Raw genomic sequence first — 19,376 nt, forward strand, 5'->3', positions numbered from 1 at the left:
GAGGGGCAAGGCGCAGGCGTGGCAATTCACCAGGTGGACAGGAAAGGAACCAGCCCCTGGTTAGAGTGAAGTAGGGGGACCAGGCTGGTAGGCCCGGCTGGGAAGTATGGCTGGAACCCCTTAAGGTTTTACACAAAGCTCCCCTGGGTTGAATTTCCCAGTGGAAGTAGAAACCGATGCTTTATACCCTGCGGAATTTGGACTACTTGGCTGAAACCAAAGTACAGGCAGGAGGGAAATGAACGTGGGGGTAACAGAAGTGAGTGGGGAGGTTAGTGAGGAGGCAAAGGTAGTCTCAGTTTCTATCCTTCCTGTCTCGGGGGATGGGGAGCTCATGAAGGGAGGACACCGTGGAGTCCAGTGTTTGCAAGAGTCCCGTTTCTCCCAGCTCAGCACTCACAGCATCCTCGGGGCCATCTGACCAGAGTGAAGTCCTTAAAAACACATCACTTGGGACGCCTGGGTGGCTCAGTCGGTTGAGGGTCTGACTCTTGGTTTTGGCTCAGGTCATGATCTTAGGATTGAGGGATTGAGCCCCACGTGGGACTTTGCTCTCAGTGCGGAATCTCCTGGAGATTTTTTCTCTCCCTCTCCCTCCCCTTCTGCTCCTCCCCCTGCTCATTGTGCTCTCTCTCTCTCTCTCTAAAATAAATAAAGTCTCTAAAAAAATTTAAAACCCCACATCACTCAAAACCCACACCACACAACTCCAAAGTCTCCAAAAAGGAAACACAAAGACAGCTCGAACCTAGAAAAAGAACCGGGAGAGGTATGAGAAGTGTCCCAGCAGCTGCTAGAGTGGGGAGCAATTTAATAATTAATCAGAGAGAATTTACTCTCTAGAGACCCCTTCTGAGTCATGATTAGGAAGCCCATAATTTAAATCAGTAAAAAATATAAAGATCCTAAAATTAACTGGGGGGAAAAAAGATCTATGCTGGGCTCAGATTTACAGCTTCTCCAAAGAATTCTTTAAGCCTATTCTAGAGTCAGACAGACTCCAATGACAAGAGACTGGCAATGACAAGACTGTTTCCCTCAAAGGATTACACTGGATGATATACGTGAAGCACTCGGCACCATGCTTGGTGCAGAACAAGGGCTCAGTGAATAGGAGCTGTTCTTAAAAAGTAGAGGCTTCCACAAATCCCTGACGTCCGTGCTATAAACCCACAGTGTAGGTTTGGGTTAGGGACCCTATTGCTGGGTTTCCACAGCACTCTGGGTAATAGACTATTTACTTTTTTGTCTCCATTGCTGTCCCCTGACCACCCCCCACTCAAGTCCCTGATTTCCTTTTTTTTTTTTTTTAAGATTCTATTTATTTATTTGACACACACACAGAGAGACAGCGAGAGAGGGAACACAAGCAGGGGGAGTGGGAGAGGGAGAAGCAGGCCTCCCGCTGAGCAGGGAGCCCGATATGGGGCTCCATCCCAGGACTCTGGGATCATGACCCGAGCCGAAGGCAGACGCCCAACGACTCAGCCACCCAGGCTCCCCAAGTCCCTGATTTCTTAATGCAATCAATCTTTCTATCCACGGCTCCTAGCACAGTGCTTGGCACATGGGAACACAGAGTAAACACCGACTGAACGGAAGCCAACAGCCCGAGTCACCACTGGCATTGTCAATCTTGTTTTCATCCCTGGGGTAGTGTCTGAGTGAGGAACGATGGATGAAGAAATGTCTCAATACCCTACAGAGAGGCTTCCTATCTTAGAGTGTACAAGGACCATCAGCAGGGAGATGATTGTTCCTACTTCAGGGGTTCGTTATAAAGTGAAAATTCCTAAAATCAATATAATCAACATAATTTGCTTCGATAAAAAATAAATGGAGGCAGCCCCTGGGCTGGACCTATGTGTCTGTGGCCCCTCTATCCCAGAATGACCTTTTTTTTTTTTTTTTAAAGTAAGCTCTATGCCCAACATGGGGCTTGAACTCAGTCCCCGAGATCAAGAGCTGCGTGCTCTGCTGACTGAGCTGGTCAGGGGCCCCCTAAGATGACTTTTTATTACTTTTTATTGCTGTGTTAAATTTCAACATCTCTGCATTCTCTCTCTCTTTTTTAAAGATTTTATTTAATTATGAGAGAGAGAGAGAGAGCACACAGGAGAGAGAGCAAGAGGGGGGTGCAGAGGGAGAGGGAGAAGCAACCTCCCTGCTGAACAGGGAGCCCAACCCCAGGACCCTGGGATCCTGACCTGAGCCAAAGGCCGATGCTTCACCGACTGAGCCACCCAGGCGCCCCCATCCTTGCAGTCTCTTAAAGGACTCCTCTTGCCTCTGTCCCTGCTGAAATTGTCTATGCCCTTTTTGAACAGATTTGTGTTTCCCAGTCTGTGTAGCACCTATTTGGGTAACGAGTTCCCTCTGTTGTCTGCCTGTAAATACTATAGGCTTTAGAACAAGTTCCAGCATTATTTTTTTCCCAAGCTTTGATGGACACCTCCTTGTTCTGGTTCTGCATTTTATAAGAGTGAACAAGTCCGTGGTCACACTATATATATTACTGTTGCGATATACAGGCCTAGACCTCCACGCACAGCATCTAAGCCGAACAAAAGGACACTGTCTTCAACAAAATGGGGCTTTCCAGGTTCAATTATTTTGTTAATCTAAAGCTGAAATTAGGTTGCCCAAGGGCTTTGTGTTTGTAAACTGGCTGGCTAATTGGAAGCACCCCCAAACAGTCATGCCTTTATGTCCCCTTGGAGCATCTAGGGGCCCTTAGTCAGGAGAAGCAAATTCATTATGGGCTCCTCTCCTTTCAAAGGTATTTCCTTTGGTCCTCAAATTTTCAATTAACCAGACTTCCGTGTAATCCCACTCTTCTATGGTCAAGGGTTGCCGATCACTGTAAATGTTGAAAAGACCATTTTGCTTGTTTCCTTGAAGTGCCTAGCCCAGTGCTCTGCACACAATGAAGGCCTTTTAATTAAGTGCCTTTCTTGGTTCTGTTTTTCTGTGCTTTGTCTCAGCTCAAAAGGAAAAGGGGAAAGTGCAAATTTGGTAACTCTATTTCGGACCCATGTGATAACAAGGCAAAAAAGGGGAGGGGGGGTGTTATTTAAAAAAACAAAACAAAACCCTTTCTCCGTGTAGTCCTAGTTAAGGAAGTCTGGAGAAAAACAAGGGACTTGTTCCTCATTACAGATTTCATTCAATCCCTTGTGTGGCCAGAGTCCTTTGTGCTAAAGAGCAGGTCTAGGCCTCTCTCTGTGGCAGAAGAATGGGAAAAGCCGCGGTTGGACAGGGGTCCATACTGACGTACTAATGAGTACGTCCCCTCCTGGGTGCTGGTCAAGGCAATTTGGGACACCTCGATCCTCGCTCCTTCTCTCCCTTTTCTTCCATCTCTCTGTTTCCTGTGTCTTTCCCACCCTCCCCATCTCTCCCATCTTGCCTTGCTATAGTCTGTAAGCTCGTTACTGGTACCCACAGGCTGCTGAAGGCCGTCAGGCTGAGGGCCTGGCTACCTTGTCCATAGGAGGGAGGTTCCATAATTAGGGAGAGAACAAGATAGCAGGAATGGCAGCAAGAGTCACGGGAGAGTTGTGTTTCCCTCAGAACATACCTGAAAGTCGTAAGCAGAATATGGCGGCAGGTGGGGGGGGCTATGATAGTAGGTATTGTACGATGCCACTTGAGGACGAGCATAGTAAGAAACCGTCGGGTGGGCATTTTCAACAGAACAGTTCAGCGCTGGCAGAGCTGGATTCTGTAGAAGAACACAAAGTAGAAACAACATAAATGTTCATCACCGGGAGAATGATTAAATAAACTGGCACGTCCGTACTGTGCAATACCATGCAGCTCTTGAGCCACAATGATGTGGACCTATGGTCCCTGCTGGAGAAAGCCGTCCAGCAGACATCATTAAGTAGTAACAAGACTAGAAAGCCACCGGCAAAACTAAGGAGACCATAAAGAGATCAGTGGTAGCCAGGGGTTGTGGCTGGGGGGAGGGAGGAACAGGCAGAGCACAGAGGGTTTATAGGGCAGTGAAACGTCCCTGTGTGATAGTATAATGATGGGTACAAGTCATTATACATTTGTCCAAACCCGCAGAATGACAACACCAAGAGTGAGCCCTAAGGTAAACTACGGACTTTGGGTGACAATGACTTGGCGATGTAGGTTCATCCTTGATAATAAATGTGCTACTCTGCTGGGGATGTAGTTAAAGGGGGAGGCTACGTGTGGGATGGGAGCAGGGAGGACATGGGAAATCTCTATACCTTCCTCTTTTTTTTTTTTTAAGATTTTATTTATTTATTTATTTATTTGACAGAGACACAGTGAGAGAGGGAACACAAGCAGGGGGAGTGGGAGAGGGAGAAGCAGGCTTCCCGCGGAGCAGAGAGCCCAATGTGGGACTCGATCCCAGGACCCTGGGATCATGACCTGAGCCGAAGGCAGTCACTTAATGACTGAGCCACCCAGGCGCCCCTCTATACCTTCCTCTTAATTTTGTTGTGAACCTAAAACTCCTCCAAAAAAAATGAACCCGTTACATCATATAGCATGATTCCTGACTTACGTAAAAACAAAGACCCGAACAACTATACATGTGTGTACGTTTGTAAATGAAAAGAAATTAACCTGGAGAGATTCACAACAGACTGTCAACTGTGGTTATCTCTGGGGAGGGAAGTAGCATCAGGAGGTAAATGGGGACCCTTCACTTTCTTTCCTTTTTTTTTTTTTAACTTAAGTAGGCTCCATGCCCAATGTGGAGCCCAGTGTGGGGCTTAAACTCATGACCCTGAGATCCAGACCTGAGCTGAGATCAAGAGCTCGACCCTTAACTGACTGAGCCACGCAGGTGCCCTTCTATTTTTTTTTTTATATATAATAGGTATTACTTGTGTCATTTCCCCCCAATTTATTATTTTTAAAAATTCGAACCTATAGAAAAGTTGAAATCATGTAAAAAAACAAAAAGACAAAGAAAAGAATAAGATCCCAAATACACTGCTAAAGGAAGTCACCACTGCTCATTAGTTCCCAACCAGGGCTGTCCCAAGCAGGACCTTATGAGTGCCACATGGGTCAAAGTGCAGGGTAAATGTTTTCCCCATTTTCCGTGTCATTGACATTGCTGCCATTTGCATGGATAATCAAGAGCTGTCTGCAAAATCAATGAGTCTTGATTCTTGGTACATATCTACTCCACATTAACGGAGAGCAGAAGCTTCCTCTCAAGTGATGAAAGCGTGTGGGCAGGCTTTGGCAATGGCTACAAGGCAGCCACGCTGGGGGTGTTGGCAGAGGAATCTTCCTTAGAGCAAGTTTCAACACAGTTCTACTGCTCTCTTCCTTGGAGTGGGTTACTGTTTACATCTCTGGGAGGTTTGAAGAGCTACAAACCTCAGGCATTACAATGCAGCTCCCAGACAAGCAGAGAAATGTTTGTCAGCCCCTCCCACGCTCGGGAGAGGGCTGAGATTCTTGACCATTCCAAGGGCTGGCTCGCTTTATAGAGAAAGAGTGCTCAGAAACGCCCTTACCTCTCCACCAGAATGCTAAGAAGAAATTTCATCCCCAAGGAAGTCCCAGAAAGCATGTTCCCTTGGCTTTCTGTCAGTTAAAAGCACGCTCTCCAGCTCTTGCAAAATGAAACCAGTTCTTCTCTGCAAATAAACTAAGCCTAGCCAGAGAGAAACAATCATGCAATGTAAACTCTATCTCTAAAAATTGTTGTGTGTTCAGAGAAGAGGCCGGGGCGGGGGGCGGGGCGGGGCGGGATCATCTTTGAAAGGAAGTTGACTATTACAGAGAAAACAACACAAGAGGAGGATGGAATGAGCACAGAAAAGGCACAGAAGAGAGGAGAGTCCAGGGTAGAGGGTGTAGACAGAATGGGCAGGGCAAGAGAGGCCTTACATTGCTAACTGTGATTTTACAACACATTTGGGCTCTGTGTCTGTTTGTGTGTGTGTACAGCACTGTGTGCATTTCTGTTAAAACCCTGGGGCTCCGGGGGCGCCTGGGTGGCTCAGTCAAGTGTCTGCCTTGGGCTCAGGTCATGATCCTGGAGTCCCAGGATCGAGTCCCGCATCGGGCTCTCCACTCAGCAGGGAGTCTGCTTCTCCCTCTGACCCTCCCCCCTCTCCTGCTCTCTCTCTCTCTCTCTCTCTCTCTCAAATAAATAAATAAATAAATAAAATCTTAAAAAAAAAACAACAACTCTGGGGCTCTGAAGTTGTGAGACCCGCCCCCCATCACTGATCAGGCACATTCTGAGCTCCAGGGAAACAAGAAATTTCTAGGTGGCCCAGGAAATGGTGAACGCAGTCTTGCCTGGACGAGACTGAGTCTATTCTGAGGCGATGATTGCGGACTTTGGAAATAGTGCCACTTTTATGCCTCCCTGCTTTCCTCCAAACCAGAGACACCGAAGAGGAGAAACTGGCAAGATACAGTCACCTTTTAAAGACCCATCTCAACTTCTTCTATCTTGGGTCAACAGACACTTCATCAAACATTTCTCAAAGATCCTTTTCCCCATGCCGCCTCTGGTCGGGGAATGAGGACATCCTTGTTCCTCTCAGGAGGCCACATTCTGGAAGCAGCGGCTCCTAGCTGATCCTGTTGTCAGCTGCCAGCTCCCAGCCCTTGGCTCCTGTCCTCACTCCCTAGGAGCGGCTTTCACCAGCCAGCCCCCCGCGGGCCTCCCTGCAGATCCCCGGGCCTTCTGCTCGGCGGGGAGGCACACCACGAGTCGCCAACCGCGCTTGGACCCAGGCCAAAGACGGTATTTAGGCTCACCTGGCTGATGTTCCAGGATGGCCTACACCACGTCTCATTTTAGTAAAGCCATCAAAGTAAGGGCTCTCCCTGGGCCCCCCATCTTCCATTCCCATTCGCTCTCCCATCTCACCAATCGGATCTTTGCGCTCGGTCTTTCGTTTTGCCCACTGGTCCTTGACTGAGTTCCCAGGCCCTGCATTTGTACTTCTCTGGCCCTCCTCCTCCTTTTCGCCTAAGGAAGCTCTGGACAGCTGGAAACAACTCGCCTTTAACTGTTCTAAATTAAAGCCGCTAAACAAAGGAGGTAATGTGTGTTAAAACACTTGTGGAACCGGAAAGGGCTATCCAAACGTTGGTCCGGGCAGCTGGGGTGCAGTAGAAAGAGCAAAAGCTCTGGCATTGGACAAAGCTGGGCTCCAGTCCCAGCTCTGCTGTTTAGTTCTGGGCAAGTCACTTGACCTCTGTTGGCCTGTTTCCTCATCTGTTAAATGGGGGCAGTAATTACCTCATCAGGTAGTAATAGTGGGGAGGCGTGAAGAAAGTAATTGCGCAAAAGCCCTTCGTATAAAGGACCATCGTCACTGCTACCTCTCAGGACAGACCCTCAACAAACCCCCTTTCCCCCTAAAGATCAAAGGTCACAGTGCAGAATGTGAGCCACTCTGGCTGGAGGAGAAGCTCTGGGGTTGGCGAGTTGAGGAGATGGGACAGCAGGATGGGTGTTAAGGGTTCTCTGGAACATTCCTAGTGCTTTTAGCCGCCCCCTGGGGAAAGTCTCCAAGAACACAGGGCATCCTCTGTTCAACCCAGAAAAAGCTTTTCTGAAGCCCTCTCACCCCAAAGCTCCCTTAGGCCCAGCCCTACGGGACCTCCTCCCTCCGAGGGTCCCATCTATGCTGATGCGTCCCCCACTCCTCAGTGCTCCGGCTTGCCCTGGCATGGGGAGGGGCGCAGGAATGAGAAATGTGTGTATGAGGGGCGCCTGGGTGGCTCAGTCAGCTGAGCGCCCGACTCTGGGTTTTGGCTCAGGCTGTAATCTCAGGGTCGTGAGATCGAGCCCTGTGTCAGGCTCTGCGCTGGGCGTGGAGTCTGCTTGAGATTCTCTCCCTCTCCCTCCTCCCCGCCCCTGGCTCTCACTCTCTTTCTCACTCTAAAAATAAATAAATAAATAGAAAGTAAAAAAAAAAAAAAAAAAAGGAAATGCGTGAGTGAGAGAGGGAGAGAAAAAAAGAGGGACAGACAGACAGGACATGAGCGGGGAAGGAATTCTCTTGACTTGGAGTCACCAGCAGGAACACTCAATAACTTCCTGACAACTTGGTCGTGCTCTGGAGTGTTTTCTTTTCCCTTGTCTTACCCCCGCCTTTCACTTTCCATTGCTTAGCCTTTTGACAGTCCAAGGTCAAGTTACAAACTGCCTTTCAGGTTCCTGTTCCTCAGGGAGCCCAAAATGGGACAGAAACAGCCCCGGGCTGAGGGGCTATCTGCCTCATTTCTGGGGTCAAAGGAAAACCCCTTTTAGGCACAAAATAATTCCCTAAACACATGAGGGACCCCTCTAAAGCAGTGGTACTCAATCCTGGCTGCAGAGCAGAACCATCTGGGGAACTTGTAAAAATATTGATGCCCGTGCTTCAATTTAGACCAATTAAATTAGAAACTCTGGAGGAGGGGTCCAGGCATCTGGGCTCTTTTAAGCACCTCAGGTGATTCTATTCTAATAGGAAGCCAGGTTGACAACCATAGCTCTAAAGCTATTATCGCCATAGTTAGAGATCAAGGTTTGTTAAATGAGCAAAGAAATGCTTAGCAACGCTTTAAAAGCACAGGAAGGAAGAAGCCCCCTATTATGGGGCACTTACTGGGTGCGCGCGCGCACACACACACACAAATATGGCCAGGAGTTGAGAGGGAAGATAGGGAACTCGGGGAGGCTGAGGTTGAGGACAAGACCCTGCAAACAGCTTAGCCCAGGGCTGGCCCTTCCAGTGGAGAAAGAGAAGAGCCCACGTGGTCTTTCTGGAGAAACTCCAGGATGAAATTCCTGGGGAGGGGGATACTAGCATTACTCTTACCTGAGCTAAAAAACCTCTTTTCTTCCATCTCTCCCAAATCTGTTTAAAAAAAAACAAAACACTGCCCAGAAAGGTTTCTACTAAAAGTGAGTGTTGGGGGGGGGGGGGGAGCATGAAAGGCTACGTTTACGTAACCAGCATGAACGGGAGAATTGAGGCACCAGCTCCTCACCCCCGCCCCCAGAATGTGCCTCAAGAACATGGGCAACTCGGGGGCGCCTGGGTGGCTCAGTTGGTTAAGCCACTGCCTTCGGCTCAGGTCATGATCCTGGAGTCCCGGGATCGAGTCCCGCATCAGGCTCCCTTCTCGGCAGGGAGTCTGCTTCTCCCTCTGACCCTCCTCCCTCTCATGCTCTCTGTATCTCATTCTCTCTGTCTCAAATAAATAAATAAAATCTTTAAAAAAAAAAAAAAAGAACATGGGCAACTCATGTTAACAAGAAATTTGTGCAGACGAATGACATTGCCTGGTTCCTTCAACTTGAGATGTTGGAAGGCGGCTACATTCTTAGAGCAATGGCTTCTGATTCCTCCCTTCAAAACATGGGTCCCCATCGCCTCCAACCTCCTAGGCTCCACCTTGGCCCCCGGCAGGGGCCTCTGGAATGGGAAGGCACTTCCTTCCTTACCATGTCCTTAAAGCCTCCAAGGACAGCGGCAGTGATGATGCCCAGGAACAGGCCGACGATGTTGAGGATGGTGGCAGACCAGAGCAGGTGGTAGAGGTGAATGATGTCCTGGCAGCTGCTGACGTCGATGTATTCATAGTACCCACCGGTGATCTCCACGCGGCTGGACAGGGAGAAGCACACACCCATCAGTCCCCAGGGAGCAGGTTGTCCCCCGAGGCTTTGGCTACCACGCAGCTCAGTGAAAAGACAGGTGAGCAGGTGGGGAGCTAGGGTGAGGGACAGCACAGCCATGAATGCACTGGGGGAGCGAGGCACTATGATAAAGTGTGATTGCTGTTTATCCAAGAAAAAAAAAAATTAAAAAAACCACCTCCCCCCTACCAGGGAAACACCTGTCACCATCACTAACAGAATAGGTATGCCTATCAATCTATCATCATAGATGCCGATCAAATCTATGATTGGGAAAAACAGTACAATAGTACTCAGTATTAGATAGCATATATTGACCCTTACTCCGTGCCAGGCACAGTGCTAAGCATTTTACGCGCGTGGATTCGTTAAATCTGTGCTGTCCAATATGGTAGCTACTAGTCACGTGACTGCTTAAATTTAAATTAATTAAAATGAAGTAAACAAAAAACTCAGTTCCTCAGGCTCACCAGCCACATTTCAAGTGCTCAACAGCCACACTTCTAAGAGCCACACTAGAGGCGGGCTATTGCACTGGACAGAGCAGATATTGCATTACCATTATTGCAGAAAGTTCTACTAGACAGCACCGCAAATCCTTACACTATTCTATGAGGTACGTACTATCACCATTCCCATTTTCCAGATGAAGAAACTGAAGCACAGAGAGGTTAGGAACTTGCCCAAGTCATAAGTGGTAAAGCTGGGATCCGAATTCAGGCTTCAAAGATTTCGCCGTTTCCTCTTTCAAAACAAAACAGCAACAAACACAACAACAACGTCCCAGGAAAAAACTGAAGCCAAGCTGCTGCCCAAAACCCGAATCTCACCTCCTTGGAGAGGCCTTCCCTGGCCACATTCAGTCCAAAGCCACCCCCCATCCCGTCCCCGCCCAGCCACCGTCCCTCACGTTACTTGCTGTGGACTGAATTGCGTCCTCCTCCAACATTCGCAAGTTGAAGCCCTAACTCCCAATAGGATTGCATTCCGACACAGACAGGGCTTTTAGGAAGTAATTGAGGTTAAATGAGGTCAGAAGGGTGGAGCCCTAATCCGATAAGATTGATGGCTTTATAAAAAGAGGAAGAGAGAGAGAGAGAGAGAGAGAAATCTCTCTCCATCTACATGCACACACTGAGGAAAGGCCAGGTGAGGACACAGGGAGAAGGTGGGTGTCTGCAAGCCAGGAAGAGAGCCCTCCCCAGACCCCCGCCATGCGGGCACCCTGATCTCAGACTTCCAGCCTCCAGAACTCTGAGCAAATGAATGTCTCTTGTATTTGCCATGGCAGCCTGAGCTGCCTAATACATTACCCTCCTTGAATTGCTCTCTAGCACTCACACATTACTGTCTGTCTCTCCGACCTGAACGGAAGTTCTAGGGCAGGGACTCGGTTTGTTTTGTCCACTGCTGTCCCTGACATCTAGCTGGTGCTCCATAAACACTTGTTGAGCTGATTCAATGAAAGTCCCTGTCTTCTTTGATGTTGCAAACTAGTTTACAACTTGGCCGCTGGAATCGCTAATGAATCTCCAACACTGTGGTTCTTAAAATGAAAGTCACGACCAAAACGCCCCTGGCGTCCGGGTGGTTATTAGGTGGGACTCCCCTCTTAGAAGAACCCTGGAAGTGAAAAGGGGGAAAAAAATTAAAGCTTAGCCTCCAAAGCGAACCAGGGAGGGACTGTTCACCCAAGAAAAGACTTTTAAACTTCACAGATGATTTTATTTTATCTTAGGATTCTTTAAAATAAGTGTTTTCGGTGTTTCTTCTGAGGACTTGCCATCCCTGTGGTTACGGGACAGACTGCATCAGAACCATCTGTGTTTGTGTGTATGAGTGCCTGCCTGTGTGTGTCAGTGTGTTATTTGTGTGTCTGCGGGTGCATATGTCTTGGAGAAAGAGATGCTTAAACATGCAGATTCCCAGGCCCCAGTCCCACAGAATCTGGCAGAATCTCTTAGGGTGAGGCTCAGGGATCTGTGTTAACGAGCTCACTGATGTTTGAAACCCACTGTTTTATTTGTTTGTTTTTTATTTTTAAAGGAAACTCTGCCCCCAAAGTGGGGCTTACACTCTCGACCCTGAGACCAACAGTCACACGTTCCACCCGACAGAGCCCGCCAGGTGCCCTGAAACCCACTGTTTTAAATAGTAAGCTTCCATAGTGAAATTTTAAAGTTGTCTTCATTCATTGGAATTTGAGCTGGATTTCAGTATGTTCAAGGGCAGAGCTGGAGCCCACCCATAAGCAGGAAGGGATACACAGAAAGCTTATTGCCTAAAGCTTAAAGACCCGTGGCTCTCTGCATACATCCATGAACATAGTAACTCCAAAGTAATTATTACTTGTGGCAGGTAGAATATTTTCTTTTTGATAGTATCAAATAAGAATATGTATATCTAGCTATCATCATAGATGTCGATCAAATCTACAATTCTGAAAAATAATGCAATTATAATAGCAAAAAGTGCTATAGTCCTTACTATTATCTGGTACTATCCTAAGCAGTTTGCAAACACTAACTTACTTAATCTCTATAATAACCCTATATGGTAGGGGCTATTTTTATCCCTGTTACACACAGATGAGAAAATCAAGGCAGAGACAGAAATTAAGTAGCAGAGGTGAGATTTGAACTCAGACACTCTGGCCTTGAGTTTATACTTAACCATGACATTTTGCTGCCTCCCCAAATCAAAACTGAGCACCACTGACATAAATCACTGTCGAATTCTGTTACTCTATCATTATTAATTATAATCAAACAAACCAGATTTATATTTCATGCTACCTCTTTTCATATTACTTATCTTTTCTTTTTTCACTGAACCTAGTAGAGAACCATGGGCCATAACATTGGCTCCATAGCACCTAGGATATTAGACAATGGATGGAGAAATGATCCAGTAAAGAGGGGTCAAGACATGCTCGCTTCGGCAGCACATATACTAAAAAAGAGGGGTCAAGAAAGAAGACATATTTCATCATCCTTTTGAAAAATTCTTGCTTCTGATATAAAATATGAACATATCCCGTGTTTATTGGGATTTTAAGGCATTACTCTCAAGAGTATCACTTATTAATAAAGAGATCTATTCCGTGAAAAGAAAGATAGCTTACTGTCGTGAAGAGGCGCAGACAGGACTGCCAAAAGGCAGGCCCGTGGGTAAGGATGAGTGCGGGGTTGTCGGGGTGCAGGAAGGCTGAAGAGTCAGCTTCTGACTTCCCCCAAATTATCTCTGTCTACTTCCCAACACACTGAGGGCGGGCCGAGTACACACAGACAGGCAGGACGACACAGAAGACTCTGGAGTCGGACTGCATTTGGATCCCAGCTCTGTCACTTATTTGCTGTCTGACCCTGAGCAACTTGCTTAGCTTCTCCAAGCCTGGGGGATTTAATGAGAGAATGCACGGCAGCACATAATAAGAGCCCCCGGCAAAACATGTAGCTACGTTTTTTTTCCCCTTCTAAGAGCCAGCCTCTGGCAACGAACCTTAGAATCTCGTTATTAAAAGGGTTGACACTTGGGCGCCTGGGTGGCTCAGTTGGTTAAGCGACTGCCTTCGGCTCAGGTCATGATCCTGGAGTCCCTGGATCGAGTCCCGCATCGGGCTCCCTGCTCGGCAGAGAGTTTGCTTCTCCCTCTGACCCTCCCGCTTCTCATGCTCTTTCTCTCTCTCTCTCTCAAATAAATAAATAAAATCTTAAAAAAAAAAAAAAAGGTTGACACTTGAAAGGCACAGACCACACCACCGTGATAGGTTAGTGGTTTGTTTAAAAATACTCAATTATTTTAGATACTATATGTTTGGTTCCAGTTTGGGCAGGTTCAGCAGCTTTGGAAATATTTTTTACTTAACCATGAAGGAAAAGAACATTAATACTTAGCCCTGGTTCAGGGTTTAGCAAATGAATGCGGTCTGTTTCTGTGTGAGATTCATGATTCCACTTGGTTCAGTCTCCAGGCCTGCAAGGCTCTCCTACCAGACCCTACCACTGCCCGATTAAGCTTCCTCAAACATTTTTAAAATGGAATAATTCATTTAATCAAAATCCTTCCATGGCTCCCCATTCATTACCTTCCGGCAAAGGGGTCCAAATTCCTCAGTCTGCCATAACCCGAGTCCAAAATGGAGTCCGCGTTCCAGCTAGCCTGGAGCCCCCAGGAGCCCGGCCCTGGCCAGGCTGGGTACTTATTCCAAACCTATGCTCAGATTTCTCTCCCTGCATGGAAGGTACTGCCTTCTGTTCTCTGCCTGTCCGAACCTCTCCCACTGCTTGAAGCTTCCATACCCATCTCCCTAGTGTCTTCCTCAAGGACTCCAGTGCCCCATTCATTGGCTTTTTCCCTGGACTCCCACAGCCTCAGACAGTCTGTTCCTCTTAGTTTGGCACTTTGCAAATGTCAGTAATTCAGTTAGTCATTCAACCCGATGTTTATTGAGGGCCCACTCAGTGCTGAGTACTGTGCTGGGTGCTGAGGCTACAGCCAAGGTGGACGTAACGTCTCCATCTAAATTGTAACCTCTTGAGGGTGAGGGTCATCTCTTACACATCTGTTGTGTCTTCCTCACTGCCGAGCACAGGGGTAGAAACATCGTAAGTCATCAATAAATACCTGGTGACTGAGTAACTGAGTTCAAAGACTGTGGCATTGATCATGAGCTTGATTACCCAATATGGGCTTTCACCCTCTTGCTCCCAACTTGCTGGGTGTGCCTTGAGAAACAGATAACCTCTCTGTGTTTCAGTTGCCTCCTTAACGAAGGAGGAGGCAACAGATCTTGGATGAGGCAGCAGGGCATCCTTCTGCTCTTCCATAGGGGCCTGGAATCATGGGAATCTTTGTATGGGTCTAAGCTGCCCTCCCCACAACCCCGCTGGTAAACTGAGTTCCGTCAGGGTAAAATTATGCTTTCTCCATACCTATTCTTCTCGAACAGTCCCTGGCACATATTTCAGGAGCTCAATAAAAGTTTGCTGAAGGGAGGAATGAATGAAAGTAAGCTATCTCCTTTCGTTTTGTTACCAGCTGAAGCAGTTCACAAACCACCCCATATCCTTCCATTTCCTTTAGGTGACACGCTGGAAACCAGTGATCTGACTTGACCTCTCCAAAGCTGAGTGAAGTGCTCTGAGAGGCAGCTGCTGAGGAGCTGTGTCCTAGAGAAGGCCACCTTCCTGCACAAGGCTAAATGGAATAATCTATGTTTGGTATTAAAACCTCACTGCCTTGATGTCAAGGAAGGTCTGTGGGTTTGAGGGGACAGTAGAAACTCTGTTTCCATAGCTCTGTACAAATGACTGCCTGATGTTTTTGTTCCTACTTTTTTTTTCTTGGACTTCTTTCCAGGAAATGGACTCGGGGAGCTGCCAATCGATTAAAAATAGGTTTCGTGTGAGGAAAACACGCGCTCGGCAAAATTAAAGCCCCCGCGTCTCTCAGAATGCTTGTTGCTAGCTATGTTTAGGCCCGGAGTGCAGATCTCTCTGGCGCTGGCTGGAGAAAGCCTCGAGACAAGGAAAAACTTTGCCCTCTATTGTAGGATCATTGCCTCTTAAAGTCTCGTGGGCCTTGGTTTATGACCCCAGTGGGACTGTTTCCTGATGGAAAGTTCAGGAAGTCTTTTCCTAGTGGCTTTGCCTTTGGAAATTTTGCACTGCAGACAGGGCCTTGACTGATACCCAGGGCTGGTCTCGGTAGGTGAAAACCATTTACGGGCTTGAAGATCTTTAGGGACAATGTCTCCGTGACCCCTCTTAGTTGCCTAGGCCAATAAGTTATCTTCCTGGTGAAAAGGGTGCTCTTCTTTTCGGTACTTTCCAACAAATGTCACTCCTGTTTCATTAGGTCTTTACTCATGCCCGGTCCTGTGGGCATGGGGATATAGATAAGATGAAGTCATGTTCCCTGCCTTTAGAGCCTTGAAGACCATACTGGCATAACTTGCTTTAAGAAAGTAAGAAAGTCAGTTATTATCAAGTTCAGATTGACAGGAAGATACACTGGGCTTGAGCCTCCGCTTTCGGAAAAAAAAAAAAAAATTCACCTAAGGACTCAGCTAAATGGAATTTAAAGTAGGATTTAGTTTATTCAAACCTTTTCCAGCAACACACTTAATTGCAGAGAGAAAGGTGTATCTGCAAGAAGTCACTTCGCAGCCCTCCGGGACTGGCCGGCTCCCAGACCCGGCGCCGCCCCCCCACCCCAGGCTAGGAAGTGGGAAAAGAGGGGGAGTGGGCCACAGGAGCGGGGGGAAAGAGCAATGTGTGGGTGAGTGGGGGAGAAGGAGAGAGAAGGACAGCAGCAGAGAAGGGGAGGCAAAAGGAAAGAGAGAAAAATAACCCCAATTCCCCTCGGACCTATTTTACATTCCTTTGATCATTTTTGGAAGATGAGCTCAGGAAGTACAATTATAGCCAGCTCTCGATCACCGCTGCGAAGGAGGGAAGTCCCTTACAAGTGTTAGTTATTATTACAACATGAATAATTGAACCTCCCAGATAATCCCCAAACCTCATTTGAGTCCTTAAGTTTTCTCTTCTTCCACCTGCCCAACCTTTTAACGGAATGAGGCTGGTGTGAGCACCCCCCCACACGTCCCCTCCCTGCCTCCAGGCTGTCAGGTCTTAATCCTCAGACCAGAGGGACAGGCCCCCCAATACCAAGAGGAGGGAGTGGGAGTGAGGAGGGGGCTGCATCCATCTGACTCCTCTGGATTTAGCTCCATCCAGGCCCCCTCTGCCAACTCCTCTCTTCCTCTCTCCCTTTCCAGGCCCTCTGCTCCCCATCTTCCATGCTATAGCATTCAGTGGTTTATGGGGTCTGGGGTTGAGTCCAGATTGCTTACAGGGTTAAGTCCAAAGTCATTCCCGTGGCCAGTGAGCCCTCTATGACTGGGCCTCTGACTATAGCTCAGTCCTCACCTCCTACCCCCTGTCAAACTGCCCCTACCACACAATTGCTGGGAATACCCTCCCCACCTCTACCCCCTTTTGGTTTGTTTTCTAACTCCCTACTTACCCTTTAAATTTCAGCTCCCACATCACCTCCTCCTTGACACTGTCCCCCAGCACCTCTGACTTCAGTCATTTGGGTGGCCAGGGTCCCCAGTATGCCCACTGATCCCCACTCTACTTATCACACTCTGTTGTCTGTAATCAGTGGTCTACACGTCTGTCTTCCCTACTAGTCTGTGAGCTCCTCAGCAGCAGACTCCGTATTCCTACCACCTAAATATGTTTTGAAAGGAAGAATAAGTGATGTTTTTGCTATTAGAGGGCAGAGAGCCAGAGTGGTTATGACAGGACGAGCACCAAGCCCGCTCCGGCCTTGGGAACTTTGCACTTGCTGTTCCTGCTGCTTGAAACCCTCCTGCCCCAGGTATTTACTTGGGCTGCCCTCTGGCTTCATTCGGGTCTCTGCACAAATGTCCCCTCCTCAAAGAGACCTTCCCTGGCTACTCTGTCTCACACAGCACATGTGCTCTTCACCTTGTCACTATCTATCTACCACCCCAGGCTCGTTTTTTTCTCAGACCTCTGATCAACACTTGGCATATTATATATTCATGTGCTATCGACTGTCTTCCCTAATAAAATATAAGCTTCATCAGGGCAAGGACTTTTATTCTGCTTGCTGCTGAATCAGCAGTGTCTAGAACCGGGCCAGGCCCAGAGAAAGTGCTCAATAACTATTTGTTGAGGGCCATTGAACTTGGACTTAGGACAGAACTGGGTTTGAACCCTATCTCTACCATTTCAAGTTCTGTGTGACCTTGAACCAGGTGTCTGCATCCTCTGAGTCTCACTCTCAACATCTGTAAAATGGAGATGGTCACCCTTCGTCCATCAGCGGTGAGGACTAAATGAGATCAAATATTCCAAAGCACTCTGCACGGCGCCTGGCACGGAGAAGGCCAGAAATCTGTTGACAGACCAACGCCTTCCATTTCTCTGATCCGTAGCACGTGCCCTTGGCGCTCCGTCCTCCCGCCCCCGCCCCTTCTAGTCCCCGTTGGCGTCCGACCGTTATTCCCCGAGCCTGGGCGCTCAGCACGTACTTGCCACAGTTGTAGAGGTCGCAGCAGAAGCAGGTGTTGCCCCGGATGCGAGGTGTGCAGAATCCTCGGCTGAGGTGAGGGCAGTTCACCTGAGGGCGCACACAACAGTGAGGAGATGGGCTGGCCCGGGATGGGGGGCAGGACCCTCTGGGACTGGAAATATGAGTTAGTGCCTGATGGAGACGGTAAGGACGGTATGGACGGCTGTCAGATGAACACCCCCACGCGGGCCCTGGGCTGGCTGAACTCGTGCCTGAGACAAGCCACTGGGGAACCGGGGTCCGCCCAGCCCCCTGGCCACAGCCCTCAGTGCCCCATCCCTGAATGGCGGAGATGCAGAGGAAGGAAGGATGGATGGAAGGACAGACGGAAGAACAAATGACAGTAGGAAATGAGGACGGGGCGGGCGGGGGGGAAGGGGAACCAGGGGATGGGGGGGAGGGGAGCAGAGGGGGAGGAAGACAAGAGGGCCATCACATGCACTCTGAAGTACAATAGTACCTCTCTAGCTGCCTGGGTGAGGTTCCTCATAACCCTCGCGGAAGGAGAATTTTTGGTTGAGGAACTTATGACCTTATATAGGAAAAATAGGGTTAGGGGGACCAGGGTTACAAGTGAACCTATGGAAGTCATTATTAATATTTTCACAGTCACCAAGTTAACACAAGAAAGCGCTCAGCACGAAATCAAGAGAACAGCAATGACATTTGTGCACATCTCGAGTCTGCAAACAATTTAAAACATTGATTTTTCCATTTACCGTCTTTCAAGAACTTTTCCAGACTCCCTTCCCCATATGGATGCAATGAAGTGCTTGCGAATGTGTTTCACTGTGTTATAGAGAATATTCGTGGTAAACAGGCACTTTTTTTTATATCGGGTCCTTCATGCAAATGCTCACTGCCTTTCTGATAAGCTGTCGGCACACACACGTTTCTACTCCTCCCTTTGAACCAGAGGATAGTTAGAAAAAACGGCAAATTTGCGTTCAGGGGGAAGCGTGTTGGGGGGGGGCAGGTGAAAGGCAGAGCCATAATAGAAGTATTTGCCCTGGTGCTTTGGGAGCAAGGCCATCGCTTTGCTGAGCTCCAAGGGCACCATTCATTGTATTTTATGTCGAATGGTAGTTTCCCATTCAAGGGCTCTCTGGGTTGGGGGGTGATTATTGTGTGCACGCTGAGCAGGCAGTGGGTGGGTCACTTTCTGAAAATGACCCGGGGCCAAGCTTCACCTCACTGCCCACTGCCTCTAGTTCTGCATGAGGCGCATGGAGCGCAAGGATTGCTGGGGCAAGAGAGAGAAGTTGCCGGGCAAAGTGGCCCAGGCTTCTCAGTGACCCTCATTTGGCTTCCCGAATTGTCTTGCGTGTGGGACTCAGGCTCTGCCTCCCTAGTCCAGACCCAGGGCTCTGGTGGAGCTTCTGTTTTTCTTCCAGCTGGGCACCGAATCCAAGCAACGAAACCATCATCTGCAGAGCTGGGGGAGGGGCCTGCCCTGTGGCCTCTGTACTCATCTGTCCCTCTTGGGATCGAAGCCACACACTGAGAGGCTGCCTGCTGGGGTCACAGGGGTAGCCCGTGGCCACAGAGCAAAGTAAATCTGATTAGGTCTTATGAGGTTCCAACCTATGACCATGGCCTCATTAGA

General features: G+C 48.4%; 1 protein-coding gene across 1 annotated transcript in view; it reads right to left on the reverse strand.

The window, feature by feature from the left end:
• The window catches only part of TMEM255A (transmembrane protein 255A), a 48,516-nt gene that overhangs the window by 5,256 nt on the left and 23,884 nt on the right, over positions 1-19,376 (reverse strand). Inside the window, exons 6-9 of the mRNA XM_045881906.3 lie at positions 18,231-18,302; positions 17,730-17,818; positions 9,464-9,626; positions 3,581-3,724 (exon numbers count right to left, since the gene is read on the reverse strand). Of these exons, the coding sequence (XP_045737862.1) occupies positions 3,581-3,724; positions 9,464-9,626; positions 17,730-17,818; positions 18,231-18,302 (468 nt within the window). The remainder of the gene's footprint in view (positions 1-3,580; positions 3,725-9,463; positions 9,627-17,729; positions 17,819-18,230; positions 18,303-19,376) is intronic.

The sequence above is a fragment of the Mirounga angustirostris genome, unplaced genomic scaffold, assembly GCF_029215605.1.
Source record: "Mirounga angustirostris isolate CCGP_5_RB_7025 unplaced genomic scaffold, mMirAng1.0.hap1 SCAF_11, whole genome shotgun sequence".
Taxonomy (NCBI): domain Eukaryota; kingdom Metazoa; phylum Chordata; class Mammalia; order Carnivora; family Phocidae; genus Mirounga; species Mirounga angustirostris.